We start from the raw sequence: 23956 nt of genomic DNA on the forward strand, positions 1-23956 counted from the left end.
AATTCTGATTGTGTAGGAAGGAACTGCAGATGCTGGTTCACATTGAAGATAGGCACAGAATGCTGGAGTAACTCAGCGGAACAGGCAGCATCTCTGGAGAGAAGCAATGAGTGATGTTTCAGGTTGTGACCCTTCTTCAGACTCCTCTGATATCCCTTTTGTTGTTCTGCTTGCTACTCAAAGAAGAGATAATTACTGTGACATTCCCAAATAACAGAAGTGCTGTTTTGGTGCATAATACTGCCACTGGCCTGCAACCCACAACTGGTTTGATGATTAGCAGCAAGGAACTGAAAGAGGGCAAGGCACACCTGCAGCCAACTTGTTACTGCAGCCATTGGGACAATAAGTGCCTGGAGCTTTGAGTGAGCTCTGCAATTGCTCAGTGCATAGCAGATTCACCACCCGAGGGATCGAATTTAAAACAAGACACCTTTGACACATTTACAAGGGAAGAATGGCTAATAAGGCTTTCCTACATCGTCCTTTCAGTTGTCGCCTTTGTTGTGCTTTCTTGTTTGAAGCAGCATCATAGTCACATAGACAGCACAGAGAACAAAAATGTGGCTGGAAGTTGAGGAAAGACACATGGCTTTAGCAGCAAATCTTGGTCAGAACGTGTTTGAACTACAGGAATCACAGAGAGGGAGGGAGCAGTGAGAGAGGGTCTTGCATAACTCCTATTAGAGAAAGCAAGAGAAGACTCAATTTTATTGCTCCTCTGCAAAATCTCCTCAAAGTATGCTTATTTTGAAGAACGTGTAGGAAGGAACTGCTGATGCTGGTTTACACCGTAGACACAAGATGCTGGAGTAACTCTGCGGGACAGGCAGCATCTCTGGATTGAAAGAATGGGTGACATTTCGGGTCGAGACCGTTCTTCAGACCTGTAAGAAGGGTCTCGACCCGAAACGTCACCAATTCCTTCTATCCAGAGATTCTGCCTGTCCCGCTGAGTTACTCCAGCATCTTGTATCTATCTTACTTTGAAGAGGTTCTCCTCCTCTCTCCTACCAGTGTTGTGTGAGACCCACTCTCACGGCATCCCCTCTGTGAATCCTTCTGCTCCCTACTTGTCAACCGTGTTCTGACCCGCATTCGCTACTGCAGCCACATGTCTTTCCTCATCAAAATCCTTTGTCACTTATTCCACCTATCTGCTAATCAGACCCTCCCTCACCTGTATCCACTATTACTTGCCAGGCTGTGTCCCACCCTCATCTCTCTTTTCTAGCTTTTTCCTCCCTACTCCATTCAGTCTGAAGAAAGGTTCAGACCCACAACGTTGTCTGTCCATTCTCTCCACAGATACTGCCTGACCCACTGAGTTCCTCCAGCACTTTTGTGCTTTGCTCAAGATTCTAGCATCTGCAGCTCTTATGCCTCAAACTCAACACATATCTGGACAACAATTCAATATTCAGAGATGATGCACTATGGTATTGACTTGTCCGGAAAGTGATAGGTGGATACAGATAAGGGGGTGGTTTGGTTAGTAGACAGTGAATAGCGCATGTACCCAATCATTCTAACTCACATCATTTGAAACAGACAAAATATTGGGATGTTCAATGTTTGATTTATTTGGTGGATAGAGATGAGAATGGGGGAGAAGAGTGGTAGTGTCTAGACTGCAGATAGAATGACCAGTAGATATGATTGCTACATTGATCCATACAGCTGTTAAGAATTAATGTTAGGGCAAGAGCAATAAGATTGGGCGTTACATTGATCATTGTGTTCCCATCTCTCCTCATATGAAAAGAGTTGAACACGTTCTTCCTCTTATACCTCTAATGCTTGCCGTATCACATTACATTGTTTCTGGAGAAATTGCGATACAAGATCATTGTAAAGCCCCTAGATCATGTCAACAGTTTGCTGCACATTGACAACCAGCAGCACTTGCCGTCAGTAGTCACCTCTCCTTTGCGAGGTGCAGCCTGACTTTTGCGAGTTTCAGCTGGTGCACAGGACTTCTGAAGTTACTCTCGATTACTGTGTGCTCAAGCAAAAGGTTTATGGATGAGGCTACATAAATGCACTAATCATAGAGATTGCAAAATTGTGTGAACGGCACTGGGGCAGATTGAGATTCATCTTATGAATGTTTACATTTCTACTTCATTATTTTGACTCATAAAGACCTAGTCATACAGCACAGGAACAGGCTCTTCTGCCAGCCATCAAGGATCCATTTCATTCTCCCCACATTTTCATCAATTCTTCCCAGATTCGACCAATCACCAAAAAAAGTGCCTATTAATTATACCAACCTGCACATCTTTGGGATGTGAGAGGAAACTAAAGCACCTTGTAGAACCCCATGTGGTAAGTGGTACAATGTGCAAACTCCACACATGCAACATTGGAGTCAGGATGGAACTCAGTTCATGGAATTTTGAGTCACCTCTATTAGGTGCACCATTGTGTCGCCCTTGGTGAACAAGGGGCTCCCAAAGGGTTGAAATTGATCCCATTTGTTCAAGATTTCTGTGTTAATAATAGTAATTGGGAGATCATAATAAAAGATCCATTGTGCAAAACAATTTTAAGTTTATAAGCAGTGAGGAGTAAGGGAGTGGAAACAGGACCAACATGACAAAGGAAGAGGACAGAGAGATGAGAGAAATAGGTACAAAGCGGAAAGTGGTAGAGAAGAAAAAGGAGAGGAACACTGAGAAAAGATGTGGGTGGAAAAAGGAGATACAGGGAAAAAGTAATGCAAAGAGAAGAATGGGAAAGGTTGGCAAATGTAGGAGAATGGAGAAGGAAGGGACAAAAAGATATTTCTGGGCTATTTCTCATCCATAGAAAATTATTGTGAATTATTTTGTCCTCTGGAGATTGAGTGGTGAGATAATGGTGGCTGTTGGTTAATGAGTGGAGATTCTATTGAGCCCACCACAAAGTGTTGGACAAACTCAGCTGTTTAGGTAGCATGTGGGGAAAGAATGGACAAGTGATGTTTCGGGTCAGGACCTTTCCTCACATTTACTGTGATTCTGTTGAACGGGGATGGGAGAGAAACAGAGAATTGGAAGGTTAGGCAGGTGTGCAGGTTTGAGATTGGAGTAGGGAATTTTAATTTAGGCTTACAGAGGGGCAGGGGAGTGGGTGTAATGCCAGTTGAAAATGTTTACATCAGCCGCAGAAATGCAGATTAAGTTTGCCTGGAACTGGAATTCATGTGATAGCTTGGTGGCTTGAGAACAGCCTGGGAGAATTTTTTTATTTTATTTATATGCCCAATTTTGGCAACTCAAATTGCATTATTGTCCCTGTTCTTGCTAATGTCTCTGTATCCTTCTCAACCATGAATTTATTGGGGTCTAAGAAGGAACTGCAGATGCTGGAAAATCGAAGGTAGACAATCGAATGGTGCAGCAGCATCTATGGAGTGAAGGAAATAGGCAACGTTTTGGGCTGAAACCCTTCTTCAGACAATTTATTGGGGTCCCCAGGCATCGATTGCATAAACTTGGTTTTGAGCTTATCAAAATGTGTGGAAGGCACTTTGCAACATAAAGTGTTGATCTTTTACTTTGAACTTGCACCATTATGTTTAGAATGCTTTTTGCAGGTCGGGAATCATTAAACTCTAGAACTATTCTACAATAGATCTGTTACACTACACTGCCTGACACTATATCATAAATATCGCAACTTACCAATAACTGACGAACGGTTGACATTTGTCTGCAAATTTGGAATAACTACTGAGTAGGTAGCTGGTCGATAGGGATAGATTGTTGCTGGAGTTGTAGAAACAATATTTTGACCACTGCCAGGAAAGACATTTGAAGGGACACCCAATGCAAATCGTTTTTTTTTGCCTGGTCGTGGCTGATACACCCAACCTATGGAACCAAATTGACACTGTAAGCGACGATCTAGTATTAAATATCCACTTACTTAAATGTTAAATAAAAATCTTTTTACCACTGAAAGTAGGTAAAATTAAAAGCCTGAGAGAGTGGTGGAAACGTATAGTGCGCTTGGAAAACTATCACAAGGACCCTCAATCTTGTGAGTTGGCAGTAGGAATAAAGTTCAGAACTGACTGACGCAGTCATCTGTGTGTCTCACGCTTATTCAGTGAATATTTGGTTTAGTTTACATATTTGCAACATTTCTTTCTAATATTTTTCATGTTCAGATTGTGCTGCTTTTCTGTTGCTGGTTCCAGAGAGAATACTGGCAATGTATGTGTGCTCTGTCGGTGAATTCAGGAGAGGACTCATCTGCTCAGTTGTGCCATCTGGTGGTTCTCTATGGAATCACCAGCAGGGGAGCAGCACAATCCCACCCAATAACATAAAAAATGAGCCAATACGCAAATCAAAAGTAAATCTTCATCAATGAATCAGATAAAGATGCACCGCATTATCCTATACACTCAAAATGGGAGCTTAAGTGTGAGCTAGAAGTTGCTAAATGCACTTTGCATCTAGTTTCACAGAGTTATGGCAAGGCTAGGTGACCCATGTGATGTGATCCCATTGAAATGAGTAGATAAGTGATCTAGTCCTTGTAATTTTAATTCATTTTCTGAATATAAATGTGTTTTTGATCAATATATTAGTTCTTCATTTTTTAATGATTTGAATCTATTTCAACTGTTATAAATTTCTGTGATTGGTAACTATATATAAAGGTATAGGTGGGCTGTCAAATGACGATAGATTTTATCCGCTGCAGGGGAGGGGAGGTCTGGAGGAAGACTGAATATGTTGGGCTGCAGCTAGTAAGTGTGGCTGGCGGAATAATGTAGGAAACGAGTATTGTGTAAAGTTCGGTGTGGATACAAGGAACTGCAGATGCTGATTTACAAAAAAAGACACAAAGTGCTGGAATGACTCAGCGGGTCAGGCACAATCTCTGGAGAACACGGAGAGGTGACGTTTTGGGTCAGGATCTTTCTCGACCCGAAACGTCCATGTTCTCCAGAGATGCTGCCTGACTCAGTGAGTTACTCCAGCACTTTGTGTTTTTTTAAATGGTGTAATGTTAGCCAGCTTGATCAAGCACAATGCTGGCAAATAAGATGACTCTGTTCCATTCTGGAATGTTCAAGCTTAGCATTTAAGAGAAATTGTCTAACATATTCCTATTATATACTTTTAATGTATTTGGGAAAATCGCACTCTATTGTCTCATCTGCATGGCATCTACAATACTAAGAGTTACTTGCATTCATAGAGCATCCACAATGCAGGAAAGTGTCCCAAGGTGGCTGAACTTGGCACTGCTACCTGAACATTGAGCTGCTAATGTGAGTGGGAAAATCTTGATTTGGGGACGGATAATTTACAAATAACTATCTTTTACTGGCAACTTTAATGCATCACTAAAGGAGTTGTGAGTATTATCTAATAAGAATTGATACCCAGCCACATAAGGAGATGTGAGGTGAGATGAGATTGTCAATAGCTTGGTTCTAAAGAGATGAGTGCCTTAAAAGAGGCAGGGAGATGAAGAGGCAGGAGGCACAGACAAGTAATTTTTTAATTATGACCTGAATAGCTGAAGATATGGCTGGTAATAGTGGAGTCGTGTCATTCACAGGTGAGTGACAGGTTAAAATTAGAATAGCCCATTCAGGGATTGAAGATAAAAATAAGAATTTAATAACCAAGGTGTTGCATGAATATGAGCCTGCAGAGCCACAGAAAGCACTAGGGTGAAGGGTGAAGGGTGAACTAGTCTTGGCACGAGTTAGAAAATGGACATTCGATTTTTGGTGAACCACCCAGTTTAAGGATTTACAAAGTGGAAACCTAGCAGAGAGTGCAGTGTTGACATCTAGAGGTAACAAGAGGCATGGGCAGTCAACCTTGTGATAGACACAAAGTGTCTCACAAAACTCAGGGGGCAACATCTCTGGAGAAAGGGAACAGGTGATGTTTCGTTTCGGGTAGGAACCTAACCCAAAACATCACCCATTCTTTTCATCCTTTTTCTTCAGAGATGCTGCCTGACCCACTGAAAGCATGGATGGGGGTTTGGGGGGGGGGGGGGGGGGGGGGGTACTGGAGGTAGGAAAAGGCCTGAACAAATCATGGCCAACATCAGATGATCAAGGAAAGGTTGTGTCCATAATGGCCCATTGTTGTCTGGAGAAGAGGCGATAACGAAAGGATACTGGGGTGCGAACAGTGGAATTAGTAGGTTGACTAGGAAGGGGGAGGGGGGGGGGGGACTTGAAATTAGAGAAATCAATGAGGTGCTGTTCCTCCAATTTGCATGTGACCTCACTCTGACAGTGGAGGAGGTCCAGGACAGAAAGGTCACTATGGGAATGGGAAGGGGAGTTAAACTTTTTGCTAACCAGGACATCACGTAGGGACACGCAGAATATGTGTAAGTATTTAGCGAAATGATCGCCCAGTCTGCGCTTGGTCTCACCGATATACAGCAGCCCACACTGAGAACAACGGATACAGTGGATGACGTTGGAGGAGGTGCAAGTTAACCTCTGCCTCACCTGAAAGGACTGTCAGTGGTCCATGGATGGAGTAGAGGAGATATAAGGACAAGTGTTGCATCTCGTGTGGGTGCAGGAGAATGTTCCTGGCGAGGGAGCGGTTTGAGTGAATGAGTGAAGCATGGACTTGCGGAGGGAACAGTCTCTGAGGAAAGCAGAAAGGGTTGTAGATGGGAAGATGTGACTAGTGGTTGGACCCTGTTGGAGGTGGTGAAAATGTTGGAGGATGATGTGTTGTATGGGGTAAAAGGTGAGAACTAGTGGGACTCTGTCCTTGTTGCAACTGGGAGGTGGAGAAGCAAGATCAGAACTACGGCATACAGTGGAGACACTTGTGAGGGCCTCATCTATGATAGACGATATTCCCTAAAGAATGAGGACATCTTTGATGTCCTGGTATGGAACACCTCATCATGGGAGCAGATGTGGTGGAGTGGGAGGAATTAGGAGAAGGGGATAGAGTCTTTGCAGGAGTTAGGGTGGGAAAAATAGAAACATATAAAATAAGTGCAGGAGTAGGCCATTCGGCCCTTTGAGCCAGCACTGCCATTCAATATGATCATCCAAAATCAGTACCCCGTACTTCTGGGAAGAATTGTAGTTGAAATAGCAGTAGGTTTGTAATAGATGTCAGTTGGTCGTCTATTGCCTGTGATGGCGATAGTGAGTTCAAGAAAGGGGAGGGAGGTGAGGAAGATGGTCCAGGTGAATTTGAGAGCGGGGTGGAAATTAGTAGTGAAGTTAATAAAGTCATGAGTTTGCATGGGTGCAGGAGGTAGCCCTGACGCAATGTAGCAGAGATAGAGTTCAGGGATCGGGCCAATGAATGTCTGGAACAGGGATTGTTCGATGTACCCAACAAAAAGGAAGGCATAGCTGGGACCCATGTTAGTGCCAATGGCTACATCTTTGACTTGGAGGAAGTGGGAGGCTTCGAAGGAAACATTATTAAGGGTGAGGACCAGCTCCACTAGACAGAGGAGAGGGTTTATAGAAGGATATTGTCGGGTCTGGGGTCAAAGAAGAAATGGAGGGTTTTAAGACCTTCCTGGTGGGGGGTTGAAGTGCAGAGCAACTGAACGTCCATAGTAAAGATGAGGGAATGGGAGCCTGGGAACCGAAAGTCAGTAAAGAGTCGAAGGAGTGTGATGTGTCTTGGACATAGGTGGGAAGGGATTGGACCAGGGGAGATAGAATGGAATGGAGGAATGTAGAAACAATTTCAGTGGAAACAATGGAGCAGGGGCAGTTCTTCTTATGGATTTTGGGGAGAAGATAAAAACAGGTCCTGCGGGACTGGAGAACGATAAGGTTGGAGGCAGTGGAGGGCAGACAGCCAGACTTGATAAAATCAGAGATGGTCTGAGAGACCATGGCTTGTTGCCAGCCACCATGGTATAGAGTGGGTTCTTAAATACAGCACAAATAACTATGATAAGGCATGACATCAAACATATGAACAATGTGGTTCAGATTCAGACTTTTGCCAGTGCAAGGGGTGGTGTCAGTAACTAGAGAATAGATTTTGTGATGAAGACTTTCTTCAGTCTTGCTAATATTTAGTTGGGCGGATTTTTTTGATTGCCCAGAACTGTGCGCCAGACCAAGAAATAGCGGAGGAGTCAAGAAAAATTGAGCTTTTTTTAGTTCATCCATGTGAAAGGTGACAAAATGCCCTGGGATGATGTGACTGTGCATGAACATGCAGTTGAGAAATAGAAAGGGCAGAGGAGATATTCTGTGAGACAGTAGAGGTGATGGTGTGAGCAAGGGAAGAGAAATCATTGTTAGATTTTAAAACTATTTTAAGTCACATCATACAATAGAAACCATGCATGGAAATTTCCAAGTGGTATGGCATTTTGTAAATTATTGGAGTATTCAGAACCAATGTGACACTTCTTCATTGCATAAAGACATTTTCATTAAGAAACAAAGGAATGCATTTCCAACTGTACTTTATCCAGATACTGGAGGGACCTTTTTTTTTTTATGATGGACACTCCTGCAGCTCTGTTTCAGGTTTTGCTCCTTGATATTGAGGACAATTAATTATCATCCTGAATAGCATTTAACTTACCAGGAAATTCTTCCCTGTGTTTCTCTTTTATCTTTTGCGCCTCATCATAATAAGGTTTCTTCTGTTCTTCAGTCAGTTTATTCCACTCCAGGCCAAGTTGGACACTAATTTCAGCATTATTAGCATTGGGATTCGCCTTGGCTAATGATGGTCTATGAATCCGTGCCCAAACCATAAATGCATTCATGGGGCGTTTTATGTGCCCACTTCTGTCTTTGGAAGGTGGCATATCATTGATTTCTAAAATCAGAACAAAATAAGGAAAATCAGGAGAATGTGTAATGGTAAAGAAGATTTAAAAAATAGTATCTTTAGAGTGCTTCAATATATTACAGTGCTACGAAAGGTTCCACAGATTTAAGCTGCTAAATTGAAATAAAATGTAGCTCCTAGATTTGAAACAATCACACTGAAATGGAGTGGCAAGGAATAGCAAATATCCCAATAGATACACTGTATCTACAGAAAATATAATGCAACAATATTTTAAAAAGTCATTGCAAGTTATTATGGTCATGATAAATAGCTCGTAATGAATTCCGTCACTGGATTCCAGCCAATAATGAATAGATAAATATAACCTTTAGATTGTGCCTTACAAACAATGGTTCCCTTCCCAATTTTCCTGTCTATTTTTATCCAATTCCTGTAAGGATCCAGATGGATGGACTGGCCACAGTTATCTTGTCCAAACATATCATCAAATATAACTCTAATTGTTAAACAATGAACAAAGTTTTATTCAAAATCCAGATAAATGTTATCTTTTTACCACTATCTAAGCAGATGCTGTAATTTCTAACAAGATAGTGATGAAAACTGGCAAAATCTTTTCCAGATTGAGTGATTATGATCAATATTCTTGCACAAATATGATTGTGCATCTATTCAACGTATTTCTGCAAATAATATTCTTTGGAAAGATAAGATTCTTCAAACATCTTCAACATCCAGACCCAGAGCAGGGGCTTACATTGCCCTGCGTGGCCTTAAGGGCCATGGGACTTGCCATCGCTCGCCGGGGGCTTTAACATCGGGAGAAGAATGGAAAAAAGGGGAGAGACAATGACTTTGCCTTCCATCACAGTGAGGAGGAGATTCACTGTGATGGATGTTTGTGTAAATTGTATTCATTGTGTGTCTTGGTTTTTCTTTCTTGTTGTATGACCGCAGAAACCAAATTTTGTTTGTTCAAATGACAATAAACAGTATTGTATTGTATTGTATTCTTCAATCGGAAAATGGACCAAAAAACAGTTAATTTGATGCCAGGAAAAGAATAACAAAAATAACCTAAAGAGCCTGTCCCACTTTCCCGAGTTACTCGCGAATTCTCCCGAGTTTTCCCCTTGATTTAAACTCGGAGAATGTCCGTAGCGAGTCCGTAGCGAGTCCGTAGGAGGCCGTAGAAGTCCGTAGATATATCGTAGCGGCTCGTTATGCCAGCCGTAGGTACTCGGGGCATCAAGTAAGTCGGGACGTTTTTTCCAGCATGTCAAAAAAGTCCACGAGTAAAAAGATAGTCGGGAGGATGAGTTCGTAGATCACAAATCTTGATTTTTTTTTAAGGTCCTTTCAACTCGGCAGAGGACTCGGGAAAGTGGGACAGGTCCTTAAATTGTTTCCTATTGATTATATTAATCTAGGAAAACGTTAAACATTGCTGGAACTGTTAACATCTCTTAAGAGTGAGTTACAAATTGACTGCCCCTGAAAATTGGCATTCATCGTTAATCTGTACCTGGTATGGTGAAAACCTGTAGCATGCCAACATCAAGATACCTGTTAATTGTGGTTATTACCTTGTGGAGCCATAACAGCTCAAGCTGTTTATTGGCTGCATGAATTAGCAGGAGTCATATTATCATTATTACATTTCTGGCTTGCATTACAGAGCTGGATACAGAAATTATTGTGGCTGCAGACACCCGTAGGTGGGGGAGGGGGTGGGTGGTGGAGGGTAGACAGGAGGTGGCAATGGGAGGCATTCTAGGTGACACTGAAAGTGGACATTTTTCAGACTAGAGGCCTGTGACTAGTGGTGTGCCTCAGGGTTCGGTGTCATCTCTATCAATGATTTGGGTGAGAATGTAGAAGGCATGATTAGTGAGTTGGCAGATGACACTAAAGTGGGTGGTATTGTAGATAGCGAAGATTGTTGTCAAAAATTGCAGCAGGATCTTGATCGGTCAGGCAGGTGGGCTGAGGAATGGTTGATGGAGTTTTATACAGAGATGTGTGATGTGTTGTATTTTGGAAAGTCTAATCAGAGCAGGACCTACACAGTGAATGGCAGGGCTCTGGGTAGCGTTATAGAGCAGAGGGGTCTAGGAATGCAGGTATATAGTTCAATGAAAGTGGCATCACTGGTAAATGGGGTGGACAAAAAGGCTTTCAGCACAATGGCCTTCATCAGTCAGAGTATTGAGTCTAGAAGTTCGGAGAGCACGTTACAGTTGCGCAGGACATTGGTGAGGCCACATTTGGAGTATTATGTTCATTTTGGTCACGCTGTTATAGGAAAGATGTTGTTAAGCTGGAAAGGGTGCAGACAAGATTCATGCGGATGTTGCCACGACTCGAGGGCCTGAGGTATAGGGAGAGGTTGAGCAGGCTAGGACTTTATTCCATGGTGCGCAGGAGGATGAGGGGTGATCTTATAGAGGTGTATAAAATCATGAGAGGATCAGATAGAATAATTGCACCCAGAGTTGGGGAATCAGAAACCAGAGGACTTAGGTTTAAGGTGAGTGGGGAAAGATTTAATAGGAACCGGAGCAGCAACATTTTTTAAAAAGCATGGTAGGTATATGGAATGGGCTGCCAGGTGAGGCACGTACCATTACAAAGTTTGAGAAACATTTGGACAGGTACATGGATAAGAAAGGTTTGACAAGATATGGGCAGGTGGGATTAGTGTAGATGGGGCAAGCTGGTCAGCATGGGCAAGTAGGGTAGAAGGGCCTGTTTCCACACTGTAGTGTTCCACACTAAGCCCTCGAGGCACATGATGAGAAGGCTACGGGAAAATATAATTAATTTGGTGATGGCGTGCATCCTTGAGACAGTATCAGAGGATGTTTAATTTCCTTCCATTGCCAGTCAATATTAGTAAATAAGTAAATAACATTTCAAATGCTCAACTATGAATTACATCACTTGTCCAAGCAATTACACGATTTAGCATAATATTATATTTCTTAGCTGCTAAAAACTCTATAACTTGAGTTTGTGCATGTATGTGCTTTACCTTGCATTCAGCATCGTTGAAGTTAGCCAATACTGTTGGCTAATCAACCATAATAGTCGCATTATCCAAACAGATTGTATGATGTTTGCTGACACAATTCTCTCTCTTTCACAGAAATAGCTAATAGACAATTGGAAACTAACCAGAGGGGACGTGGTGCAAATGCAGTTTTTAATTCCTTGAAAGAGATGGTATTAGCTATTGGAAAGACTGGTGAGTGGGTAAAAACATTCAATGTGATAACACCCTCCTTCATAATCTTTTCCCCCACATGCTTCTCACTCATACCTAACTCTTTCCTAATTTACAAACTACATACGATGTAAGCATGCATTTCTTCCTCCTTGCAATTTCACCGCAAACCGTGTTCCTTTTTCATTTCGGATGCTCCAGAACTGCAACCTGTCCATGGAATGGTGGGGAAGCAGGAAGGCAGTGCAGACACAAGTGCATCTACAATGATTTCACATTCTCAATCAATAGTTCTGATACTGCTGCTGTCTTAATTTAGAGGACACCACAGAAGGAGGAATGCATTTAGTGCGATGCTGAGCATGAATGGCCACCCGGAGAAGTGGGAAAAGAAAAGTGTAGATGCCAGTTCATTGGAGAGCAAAATAACACTTGGTTTCTTCCGCAGGCGACCAAGATGTTTCAATGGGGCAATCTACAGATAAAGATTGACAACCATAAGTACCCAAGTGATCGGCGGATTGAGAATCAAGCAAGAAAACTGTGAGCAAGAAGCATAAAGGAGTTTAGCACTGCCATTCGGCTCATTGAGTCCAACTCTTCCTCATACCAAGCCAGCTCTCAAAGCATTCTCACATCTGACCCCCTCACCCCACTTTTCCTGTCATCTATTATTTCTCATAAACTCATCAACTCCCTGTTATTCTCCTGTCATCAACCTACACTAAAGGTTAGTTTAGTGAAGGCAATTGACATACTAACACAGCTTGTCTTTGGATTGGTGAGGAAACTGAAGCACTCATAGAATTTGTTTTGTATTCACAACAGGAGCATACAAACACCTGACAGCACCCAACATCAGGATGTAATTATTTTTACTGGAGCTGTGTGGAATCTGTGCTAAGTGCTGTCCCAATGTACTACCCATGATGCAGATCTATAAAGAGGGGAAGGTAAGCTCTGGTGACTGCGGACGTAATTAGTTGGGAGCAGCCCCGGCTGAAATAAGCAGTGACACCCCAATATGAAACACCGATCTTTCCCAAATCAAGCCAAATCAGCTATATTTATAACCTCGAGATTGCTATCTCTTGTGCAAGGATAAACTGTCATCCTATGGGTTGCCTCATAGCTTAGAAAAAATCTGGGAGTCACTGGCTCTTTGTGGGACTCCATTACTTAGTTTTTGACTCTTCTGAGCCAGAACCACAATGTAGTAGGTGCCACAAACTGTAGCTGGCAATCGGTTGGTGAATGTTATAGCATGGCCTGTACATCACAAGGCTTTTCCCTGAGATGCTTCGTGGCTTGACAGTTGACAGGACCTCGCCCGAAGTCTCGTCGGATGGCAGGACTGGGAACCCGCCCGAAGGCTCATTGGTCGGCGGGACCGGGAACCCTTCCAAAGGCTCATCAGACAGCCTAACCAGAAGGGAGCTGGAGACGTCAGGAGCTTGGGCCGGTAGGAGGGTGAACCAGGGTAATACCTCCAGTACCTTCAAAGCAGGAAGCAGCTTTGTCTTTGAAAAATGGTGCCAAAATTAGCAGCGGACACATGTGTAATATGCAAAGAAAATGTCACAGTGCAGTTGCACAAGTGACAAATAAAGCATTATTGACTATTGACGTTCGAGAGTCTCAACCTAGTGCTGGAATGTACCGTGGCCATGTGCCATAGGAAAAATTACACCCGATACAAGTTTCACTTGGGTAGCTTACACCCCCCAGTGGTATGAATATTGACTTCTCTAATTCAAGTAACCCATTCTTTCCCTCTCTCCATTCCCCCTCCCCCCCCAGCTTCCTAGTTCTCCAACCAGTCTGACTGTCCCCTTGATTAAATTGTATCTCTGTATGCTTTGTTGTCAGCTTCTCCTAGCTAACAATGATCACTTCTTCATTTTCCTTCAACCACATCCCCTTTGATGTTTCGTTTTCACACACACTTCTTTATCTCCCCTGCCTCTCAGTATGAAGAAGGGTCTCGACCCGAAACGTCACTCATTCTTTCTATCCAGAGATGCTGCTTGTTCCGATGAGTTACTCCAGCATTTTGTGTCTACAAAGTTATGTGCTGTCTGTTTTCACTTTGCAATAAGCTTTCCAATGGATGTTGGTTTTACTACCTCCACAAAAATTGCATACAGCAAAGACCACAGACATGCCAACCGAAGAATAGCAAACAAAAAGAGTAATTTTTTCTTTCAGCATGTGACTGCAGAAGCTGGAAATCTGAAATAAACCAGAAAGTGCTGGAAATATTCCCTGCAGTTGTACAGGGTCTTGGTGAGACCACACCTGGAGTATTGCGTACAATTTTGGTCTCCTAATCTGAGAAAATACATTCTTGCCATAGAGGGAGTACAGAGAAGGTTCACCAGACTGATTCCTGGGATGTCAGGTCTTTTTTATGAAGAAAGACTGGATACTCGGCTTGTACTCGCTAGAATTTAGAAGATTGAGGGGGGATCTTATAGAAACTTACAAAATTCTTAAGGGGTTGGACAGGCTAGATGCAGGAAGATTGTTCCCGATGTTGGGGAAGTCCAGGGCAAGGGGTCACAGTTTAAGGATAAGGGGGAAATCTTTTAGGACCGAGATGAGGAAAACATTTTTCACACAGAGAGTGGTGAATCTCTGGAATTCTCTGCCACAGAAGGTAGTTGAGGCCAGTTCATTGGCTATATTTAAGAGGGAGTTAGATGTCGCCCTTGTGGCTAAAGGGATCAGGGGTGTATGGAGAGAAGGCAGGTACAGGATACTGAGTTGGATGATCAGCCATGATCATATTGAATGGCAGTGCAGGTTCGAAGGGCCGAATGGCCTACTCCTACACCTAATTTCTATGTTTCTATGTTTCTATTCCGCAGATCAGGCAGAAACTGTGAAGGATCACTGACATGAAAGAATTGTTTATCGATCCATAGATGCTACCTGACTGCTGAGTCTCTCAAACACTCTATGTTAGTTATTGTTTGCTTAATTTGTAAGTAAGAATGCAGTAATGGAGTACATTTAGGAAAAAAAAATACAGAATGCAATTATAAGTTTCTGTGCAGAAAGGACAGAAAAAAGGAACCCATGAAGAGATTTTTATAAAGCATACCTATTAGTAAATTATTAAACATTTTATCTGTAAATACCCATTGGCTACTGTAATTAGAAGATGATGACATTCAAGAGTAAGTTAGCAACGTGAATTCAGGATGCGAATGGAAAAATATTAAAGTAGCTATCTTTCGTCTGTTCAAGAAATTCTGTGATGAAATAACTAGTTATTTTATGGCTTAAAGTTTGTCAATTTTTGTAAAGTTATCTATAGATTCACAGACTTATTACAGCACAGACCTCAGTTGGACAATCGGGTCCTTGCTAAGTTTCCCTGTCCCATTCCCCATAGTCCTGCATACTATTTTCTCCCAAATGCTCACATAATGTGTTGGAAGCTGCTGATTGACTCAATTTCCAACATTTCTCCTGAGGTAGTGAATTCTGGGTCATAAACACTCTCTGAGAAAAAAAGTTCATCCTCACCTTTGTACAATTTCCCCTGAATTTTATACATGTTACATTGTTGGTCCTTGTATCGTCTATTGAATAGCTTCCCTATATTTATCAGTTCTCACCCAGTCATAACCTTGCACATACCTATCAAATCTTCCATTCATTTTCTTGGCTATAAGGAGAATAACCCCATCTTCTGTCTATAAATTCCACATCCCTGCAGCCATTCAGTAAATCTTTTCTGCACTCTTTATGATCTTTATATCCTTCCTAAAGCATGTTTTCCACAATTTGATATAATACTCCAAAACTTTGGCCAAAACAATATTTTGGACAGTTCAACAAAACCTTCCTGCTCCACCATTGTCAGAGGGAGGCCAAACGCAAATTGGAGGAACAGCATCTCATATTTTGCTTGGGCAGCTTACAACCCATGGGTATGAATATTGATTTATTTAATATCAGATAACCCTTGCATTCACTCTCTCTCCATCCCTCCCACACCCAAGTCACACCAGCTTTTCGTTCTCACCTAGCAAACAGCTATCAATGGCCTGTTTCCTTTATCGTTGTTACTTTTTTACATATCTTTCATCTAGTTGTTCTATATCACGCTACATCATCATCTATATCTCGCATTTCCCTTTCCCGCAACTTTCAGTATGAAGAAAGGTCTTGACCTAAAACGTCAACCATTCCTTCTTTCCAGATATGCTGCCTGTCCCGCTGAGATACTCCGGCATGTTTTGTCTATTTTCTGCTTTAGTTCCCTATGGGTCTATTTAAGAATCCATGAATCCTAGAATCTCATATGCTTTACAAGTCAAATTCTCAACATGCCATGCCAGTTTCAGTTGAATTCTCTCATTGGATAGCCCACTTATTAAAGTGTAACCCAATGTGACAAGAAAGGCAGAGAACTCCTCTCCCCTGACATCAGCCTGATGAAGGGTCTCGACCCGAAACGTCGCTCATTCCTTCTCTCCATAGATGCTGCCTCACCCGCTGAGATACTCTTACATGTCTACCAGAGGACTGTAATGGCTGTGTTGTGGAAACCTGACAGAGATGGAAAGTAAGAAAAATATGACTTCCCAGCTTCAGCAGAGAAAAGGAAAGGTACAGTGTCCATAGGAAACTGCTAAGATATTTTTATGCAAGATAGAGTATGTGTGAAAACACAAAGATGGGAAGCATGGACAAATTTAATCAGAATTTTTCACTATTGGTCTGCGAAATTTGGAAGTATTTTGAAAACAATAATTGTGATCACTGTGGTAGTTAATGGCTAAATTGGTTTTAATTATACTAATGTATTACATGGAACAGCACAGCACAGAAACAGGCCCACAATGTTCGTGCCAAACATGTCAAGCTAAGCTGAAATCATCTGCCAGTCCATGATTAATACCCCCTTATTTCCTGCACTTCCATGTGCTTATCCAAAAGCCTCTTAAATGCTATTATCATATCTACCTCCACCCATACCACTGGCAATGCATTTCAGGCATCCAAAACTCTTCTGTGTGAAAAACTTGTCCTGCACATTGATATATTACTAACTCTCATCTTGTTTGCTTGTTTGTATGCGTGCGTGTGCGTGAGATCCCAAAACCCCACCAAAATGGTACACGATAGCGCTACAATTTATGGCCCACCTTACCCACCCCATTGTCCTGGGATGTGAATGAAACAAGTTTTGTTCGGATTTATGTTATATTTTACAAGTTATTGACATTTAAAATTTTGCAAAATACATTTTTCTAACCATTTTTCTACCTGCCCTGCCCGCCGCATTCGTCGATATCACAATGATGTCACAATGGGATCCCGAATCTCATTTACATTTTTTTTAAAATCTCATTAAAAAAAAAAAAATCAGTTTTAATCAAATTATTCCATTTTCATTAATATCTAACATTGTGTTTAGGTTATTTTAAAGAAAAATCGCAGTTTTCATTGTAGAGGGGTGGGATAAGGGAGGTTTCATTTAATTTTTTTTTGCAATTTTCATTGTGGGTGGGTGGGTGGGATGGGAGGAGGCGGGGAGTGGGGGAGTAGGGTGATAGAGGGAGAGGAGGGGGTAGGAGGGGTGAGGGAGATAAAAGTGGGCAAGGTGAGGAGGGAGAGTGTGGGAGGAGGGGGGGGATAGAGGGAGGGAGGGAGTGGGGGAGGTAGGGAGTGGGGGATAGAGGGTGAGGAGGGCAGTGGGGGAGGTGAGGATGGAGAGTGGGATAGGGGGGAGGTGAGGAGTGGGGGAGCAGGGAGATAGAGGGAGAGGAGGGGGTAGGGGTTATGGAGGTAGGGAGTGACTGAGGTTAGGGGAAAGGAGAGGGAGGGAGAGGTGAGGGAGAGAGTGGGGGAGGAGAGGAGGAGAAGGGAAAGAACAGGGAGGGTGAAGAGGAAGGGGAGTGCTGGGGATGAGGGGGAATGGAGCATAGGGGTAGGACTCACGTCACAACGGGGATCTCTGGCATCACAACGGGAACCCCTCAGCCACACATGCACAGTTGGGGGCTATGGATGAGTGGTGGAATATTGCGTTGGGGACGGGGCCCAACGGGTCCGCACCTGGTCTCGGCTCCATTAAACTTTCCCCCTCCGACCTTAGTTATGCCCCTAGTGTTGGACATTTCCACCCCGAGAAAAAGGTTCTGACTGTCTATCCTCTCTGTGCCTCATAATTTTATATACTTCGATCAAGTCTCCCCTCAAATTCCAATGTTCCAGAGAAACCAATCCAAGCCTATCCAACCTCTCCCTGTAGCTGAAACCCTTCCATGCAGCATTCTGGAAAATTTCCTCTGCGCCCGCTCCAAAGCCTTCACATCTTTCCTGTGATTGTCAAAGTAAGATTTCAGTGTGGTTTCTGAGATCTGTTATAATTGAAGCCTATTGTAGGCTGGGTTGTTTAACAAATCTGGCTGAGTCCATAATGCTCTGAAATGTTTTGTAGTCTAGGGCAGACCAGTTGCCAAATTGAGCAGTGTTGCAGTTTAACTTGACATCATGTTTGGCACGAACATTGTGGGCTGAAGGGCCTGCTTCTGTGCTGTGCTGTGCTGTTCCGTGTAATACATTAGGAAGCTATCTTTGATTATGGTACATTATAGTGCATTATGATACATAATGGCATCCATTAATGGTATACATTAAGATACATTATGGTGCATCTATAGAAATTGGTAGAAGTCATTTGAGACATGCTCAATTTCTTTAGTCTTTTGAAGCTTTGAACTAATCTGTGCAGGGTCTCCTTTATCTGCTCAAAACTCTTCAAATGCCCATGAATGTTTTCCATGATTATTGTTTTACAAGCTTCCCCGCAACTGTGTTAAAGGGTTTGCAAGTCTATCCCTGCATTTGTTTTTGCACTGTGTTGTATTTACCATTTTGCAGTCCACTGGCATCTTCCCTGTAACTAGGGAGTATTAGGCAATTAGAGTCAAATGTAGCTCATTACATTAATCAGTGGGCACCCATCCAAATTCATTCCATCTTCCAGCACTTGGTGCATAGCCTTCAATTCCCAAGTGATTTAAGTGCCCATCTAAACAATTCCTAAATGGTGTCAATGACTTTATTACCACCAGTCTCTGGGTGAAAATACAAACGTTTGTCCTATAGACTTGATAAATATATGTATGTATTTATTTATTTATATGTCTCCTCTTGGCTTCCTTCACTCAAGGGGAAGCAGATCTGGCCTTTCCAGCCTCTCGTCATCACTGGACTGCTCCATCACAGGAAACATCATCATTAATTTTCTTTGTACCCTGTCCTGTGCTAACATATCCTTCCTCTGGTGTGATGACTGGAACTGCAGGCAGTACCCCATTGAGGTGTGACCAATGTTGTATAAAACTGGAGCATAACCTCTCTGCTTTTGTACTCAGTGCCTCAACTATTGGAGATCAGCATCCCATTTGACTTCTTAACATTTGTCACCCCCAAGGATGTTTGGTTGTACATCAAGCTCTCACTGTTTCACAGCCCTCCCTAAGTCTCACCACTTATGGCGTTTGTCCTAGCCTCATCAGTATTCCAAAAATTCATCATCTCACAGTTATCACAATTAAACTCCATCTGACATTTTCCTGCATATTTCACCAGCACTTCAATAACACCCTGTAGTCCTATGTTTATTCTTCATATGATCAATGACTCCATCAATTATAACATCTACTTTGCAACCTCAGTACTCATTTCCCACAGCAAACTAGTTTAACTCGATCTGGGCTATTTTAAGGTATGGGTGCCCACTGATTAATGTAATGAGCTACATTTGATTTAACCTACTTGACCTCCCGGTGGCTCAGCACTTCAACTCCCCCTCCCATTCCCAATCCGACCTCTCTGTCCTGGGTCTCCTCCATTGCCAGAGTGAGCAACAGCGGAAATTGGAGGAACAGCACCTCATATTCCGTCTGGGGTCCTTGCGCCCTTATGGCATCAACATTGAATTCCCCCAATTTGGCTAGCCTGTGCTGTCCCCTCCCCTTCCTTCACCCTCTAGCTGTCTCCTCCCCCCCTCCCATCCGCCCGCCCTCGGGCTCCTCCTCCTCCCTTTTTCCTTCTTTCTTTCCCCACCCCCCATCAGTCTGAAGAAGGGTTTCGGCCCGAAACGTCGCCTATTTCCTTCGCTCCATAGATGCTGCTGCACCCGCTGAGTTCCTCCAGCAATTTTGTGTACCTTGGGCTATTTTAAGTATGGCTAACCATTTTAGTAACTCTGCTTGTTAATTTTTACCCCATCCTTCTACAGAGATTATGGCACAATTCCCTTGGCAAAGACTCATACCAAGAAATCATTTATAATTCCAGCTATGCCTTGTGCTAATTTTATATAGATCACCTTCTTTATCCCTAATTGCCTGCAGCCCTCCTCTTACTGAACTATAGTGAATGAAAATTTTTTAACATGAAATGTGTAAATAAATATGAAATTCTGAGCAAGATTATCATTGGTATTGACAATCTTAGTGTATAGTGAAAGGAGTTTTTTCTACTTTTAAGAAGTCTGCAAAGGGATACAAAGACTTGTTTGTTCAAATCTTTAAAAGAAAACCTAAGTATCTTAAAGATTGATTTTATATCTAATTATCCTGCAGGGATCCTTTTCTGCTAACTATGTGACCTTCAAAATTCTATGAGCATTTCTCATGAAAGAAATTAAACATAAATTCGTAAAATTAACTTAATGTCGCACATTCTTGTAATGGGTCAAAGGTAATGGACATCATTGTGCCCAACTGCGAGAGTCACGTGAATGATGACATTACTTAGCACTTGAATACAAGGAGTTGGCTTTAAGATAAGTGAGGGAATTCTAAAAGTGCTTGAAACCTTTATTCAAAATCCAACTGATACTTGTAAAATACTTGTAATTATGTTTTTTCCCATTCTGAATAATGGTTTTCAGGATTTGTCACACAAGAAACATATGAAATGAGCAATAACTATTGCCTAAAATATTGGAGGATTTTAACTCAAACACAAACTTAATCCATGGAATGGATCTAACCATAGAATAGTATCTGTTTAAAGTGGAAGTGTGATGTCCTCGGCTAACTTTACAAAAAGAAACTCGAAGAGATGAAGGTCTCTGTTTGCATTATTCATATATACTGTATTCCTCAAAAACAGCTGAATTTAGGACATAATACAAATCAAGATTTATATTGCCAGCAAGGCTCATAGAATCATATAGTATGAATAAGTTTATTTATTTATTGGCCAAGTATGTACACATACAAGGAATTTGCCTTGGTGCTCCGCTCGCAAGTAACAACACGACATACAGTAATCAATTACGAATAAAATATAAAACATTAAAACATTAAGAATAAAACATTATAGTTTAAACATGTGAAGGAAATAAAATAGCAGAGCAAAAGGAGGCTACAGACTTTTGGTTATTGAGTAGAGCTACTGCTCGTGGAAAAAAAGCTGTTTTTATATCTGGCTGTGGTGGCTTTGACAGTCCGGAGTCGCCTTCCAGAGGGAAGTGCTTCAAAGAGTTTGTGGCGAGGGTGAGAGGGGTCAGAGATGATCTTACCCACTCACTTCCTTCCTGGCCCTTGCAGTGTACAGTTCGTCACAGGTCCTTTGGCCAACTGAGACAACGCTAATCATGAAGTACTCTAAAATAATCCCATTATTATTATTTCTACCACATTCAATTCCCCTAACATTCTACTACTCATCTGCACACTAAGGTGTAATTTACATTGATTAATCAATATATCAACCAATACATCTTTGGGATATGGGAAGAAACAGGAGCACCTAGAAAAAAACCCTTGAGGTCACAGGAATAATACGGAAACTTCAGTCAGCACCTAAAGTTCAGGACTGAACCCAGATCACTGGGACTATGATGTAGCAGCTCGCCTAACTGCCCCACTGTGTCTTCCACTTATTTTGAGTAAATTAAGTCGAAATAAGATGTCAGCACATCTACCTTTAAATGCAGAATTCTAGAAATTGCTGCAAAGTATAACCTTTTTCTTCACCAAATTTAATCTCACACTGAAGTCATAATAAGGATACTTACTTGTATTAACCCAATGAACATACCAGAGAATTTTAGCCTTTTTGTCTTTTTTTTGTTATTTTTATTGTGTTTCAAGTTTGTGTTAATGTTCTCTGCTTTATTTTATGTGGGGGATGGGGGCAGGGGGCAGGGGGCAGGGGGTCGGGGGAAACTTTTTTTCAATTTCTTACCTTGCCGGAGATGCGATTGTTTTCCGTATCGTATCTCCGGTCGCTCTGTGGCCTAACAACATGGAGCTGACGGCCTTGCTCGGGACTGACTTTGAGCCCCACCGCGGGGACGTGGACTTACCATCGACGCTGATCCCTTGCCTGGGATCGACGCTCCAACTGTGGATTTCACCATCGAGGAGCTCGCAGTCTAAGGTAGAGACTGATGTCGGGAGCTCCAAACAACGCGGAAGGTTTTGAACAGCCCCGGGACAGATCACCCGGTGTAGGGGAGCTGAGATTCCCCCCGATGAAGGAGCTTGATCGCCATGATGCGAGTGCCCAAATGCCACGGGTTACGGGAGCCAAGATCACTCCCGTGGTCAGGGGCTCGAGGCCCCCGACCGCGGGAGAACAAAGAAGGGAAGAGATTGAACTCTTTTTCGCCTTCCATCACAGTGATGAATGTGGAGGAGTCACTGTGGTGGATATTCATGTTAATTCTGGATAATGGATCATTGCTTAAAAGTCCAAGAAAACATCAGCAGACATGGACAACGCCACCAACACCTCCTAATTAAAGGAGAGTGCTAATGGCTTGAAGAAAGCTGCATCATTTCTCCCTCATGAGGGAAGTTTACTCACAGTTTCAGTTAGGACCTGCAGAAACAGCTAGATATTATTAGGACATTTGGGATGCTGTTGCAAGTCTTTCACTCAAGTTCTTTCTTCCCCCCCCCAAAAAAACCCTTCACGGTGTAACTAAAAACAAGATCTTAAACAAACTGCTCCTGCTAACTTGCACATTAATTCTCCCCTTCTTCCATCTCGAGCAAATTATTTAAACACACTGCAGAGCACCATACTCTGTTTGTTGAACACTCCAAGGCAGTGGGAGAAAGCTTATTTCCAGCAGCCATAATGTGGTCTTCACTAATGTCCTTGATAGTGATGAAGTTGTCCTTGTACAGCTGCTCAGCTGGTGAGTTTGGAACTCTGAGCAGAGTAAGCAAGGATAATATGGTTCATGAAAGCCAAGGGGATCACCATTAATTTGGTGATTTTGCTTGATGTGCCTATGTTTTTTATGACTCTTCAGCAAAGGTCATAATTGGACTCAAAAACTATTTAGTTTAGTTAGGGATGAAACACACTCTGTATATTGTGATGGTACACAAAAATGCTGGAGAAACTCAGCGGGTGCAGCAGCATCTATGGAGCGAAGGAAATAGCCAACATTTCGGGCCGAAACCCTTCTTCAGACTGATGGAGGGTGGGGGGCGGGGAGAAGCGGGGAGAAGAAAGGAAAAAGCAGGAGGAGGCCGAGGGCTGAGGGATGGGAGGAGACAGCCCGAGGGTTGAGGAAGGGGAGGAGACAGCAAGGGCTAACAAAATTGGGAGAATTCAATGTTCATGCTAGCAAAATTGGGAGAATTCAATGCTAACAAAATTGGGAGAATTCAATGCTAACAAAATTGGGAGAATTCAATTGCGATGTCCCATTAGGCTTGCAATTGATGCCAGGAAATAATGAGTTGTGAGTGGGTGAACTAGACATAGAATCCTAGACATAGAAGTCCATTCCAATCTCCTGATTAGTATGATTCCACCTTAAAATGATCACTGGCATGATCTCTCTTGGGCAAAAAAGACAAATGTGCTGGAGTAACTCAGCGGGTCAGCTAACATCTCTGGAGAACATGGATAGGTGATGTCTTGGGTTGGGACTCTTCTTTAA

The 23956-nt window shown here is 42.4% G+C and overlaps 1 protein-coding gene across 3 annotated transcripts in view; it reads right to left on the reverse strand.

Moving 5' to 3' along the window:
- sox30 (SRY-box transcription factor 30) overlaps nucleotides 1–23956 on the reverse strand; it is an 82164-nt gene that overhangs the window by 27073 nt on the left and 31135 nt on the right. For all 3 annotated transcript variants that reach the window (XM_033029970.1, XM_033029969.1, XM_033029971.1), the window contains one exon: nucleotides 8568–8807. In XM_033029970.1, the coding sequence (XP_032885861.1) occupies nucleotides 8568–8807 (240 nt within the window). The remainder of the gene's footprint in view (nucleotides 1–8567; nucleotides 8808–23956) is intronic.

This window comes from Amblyraja radiata, chromosome 11 (assembly GCF_010909765.2).
Source record: "Amblyraja radiata isolate CabotCenter1 chromosome 11, sAmbRad1.1.pri, whole genome shotgun sequence".
NCBI classification, from domain to species: Eukaryota; Metazoa; Chordata; class Chondrichthyes; order Rajiformes; family Rajidae; genus Amblyraja; species Amblyraja radiata.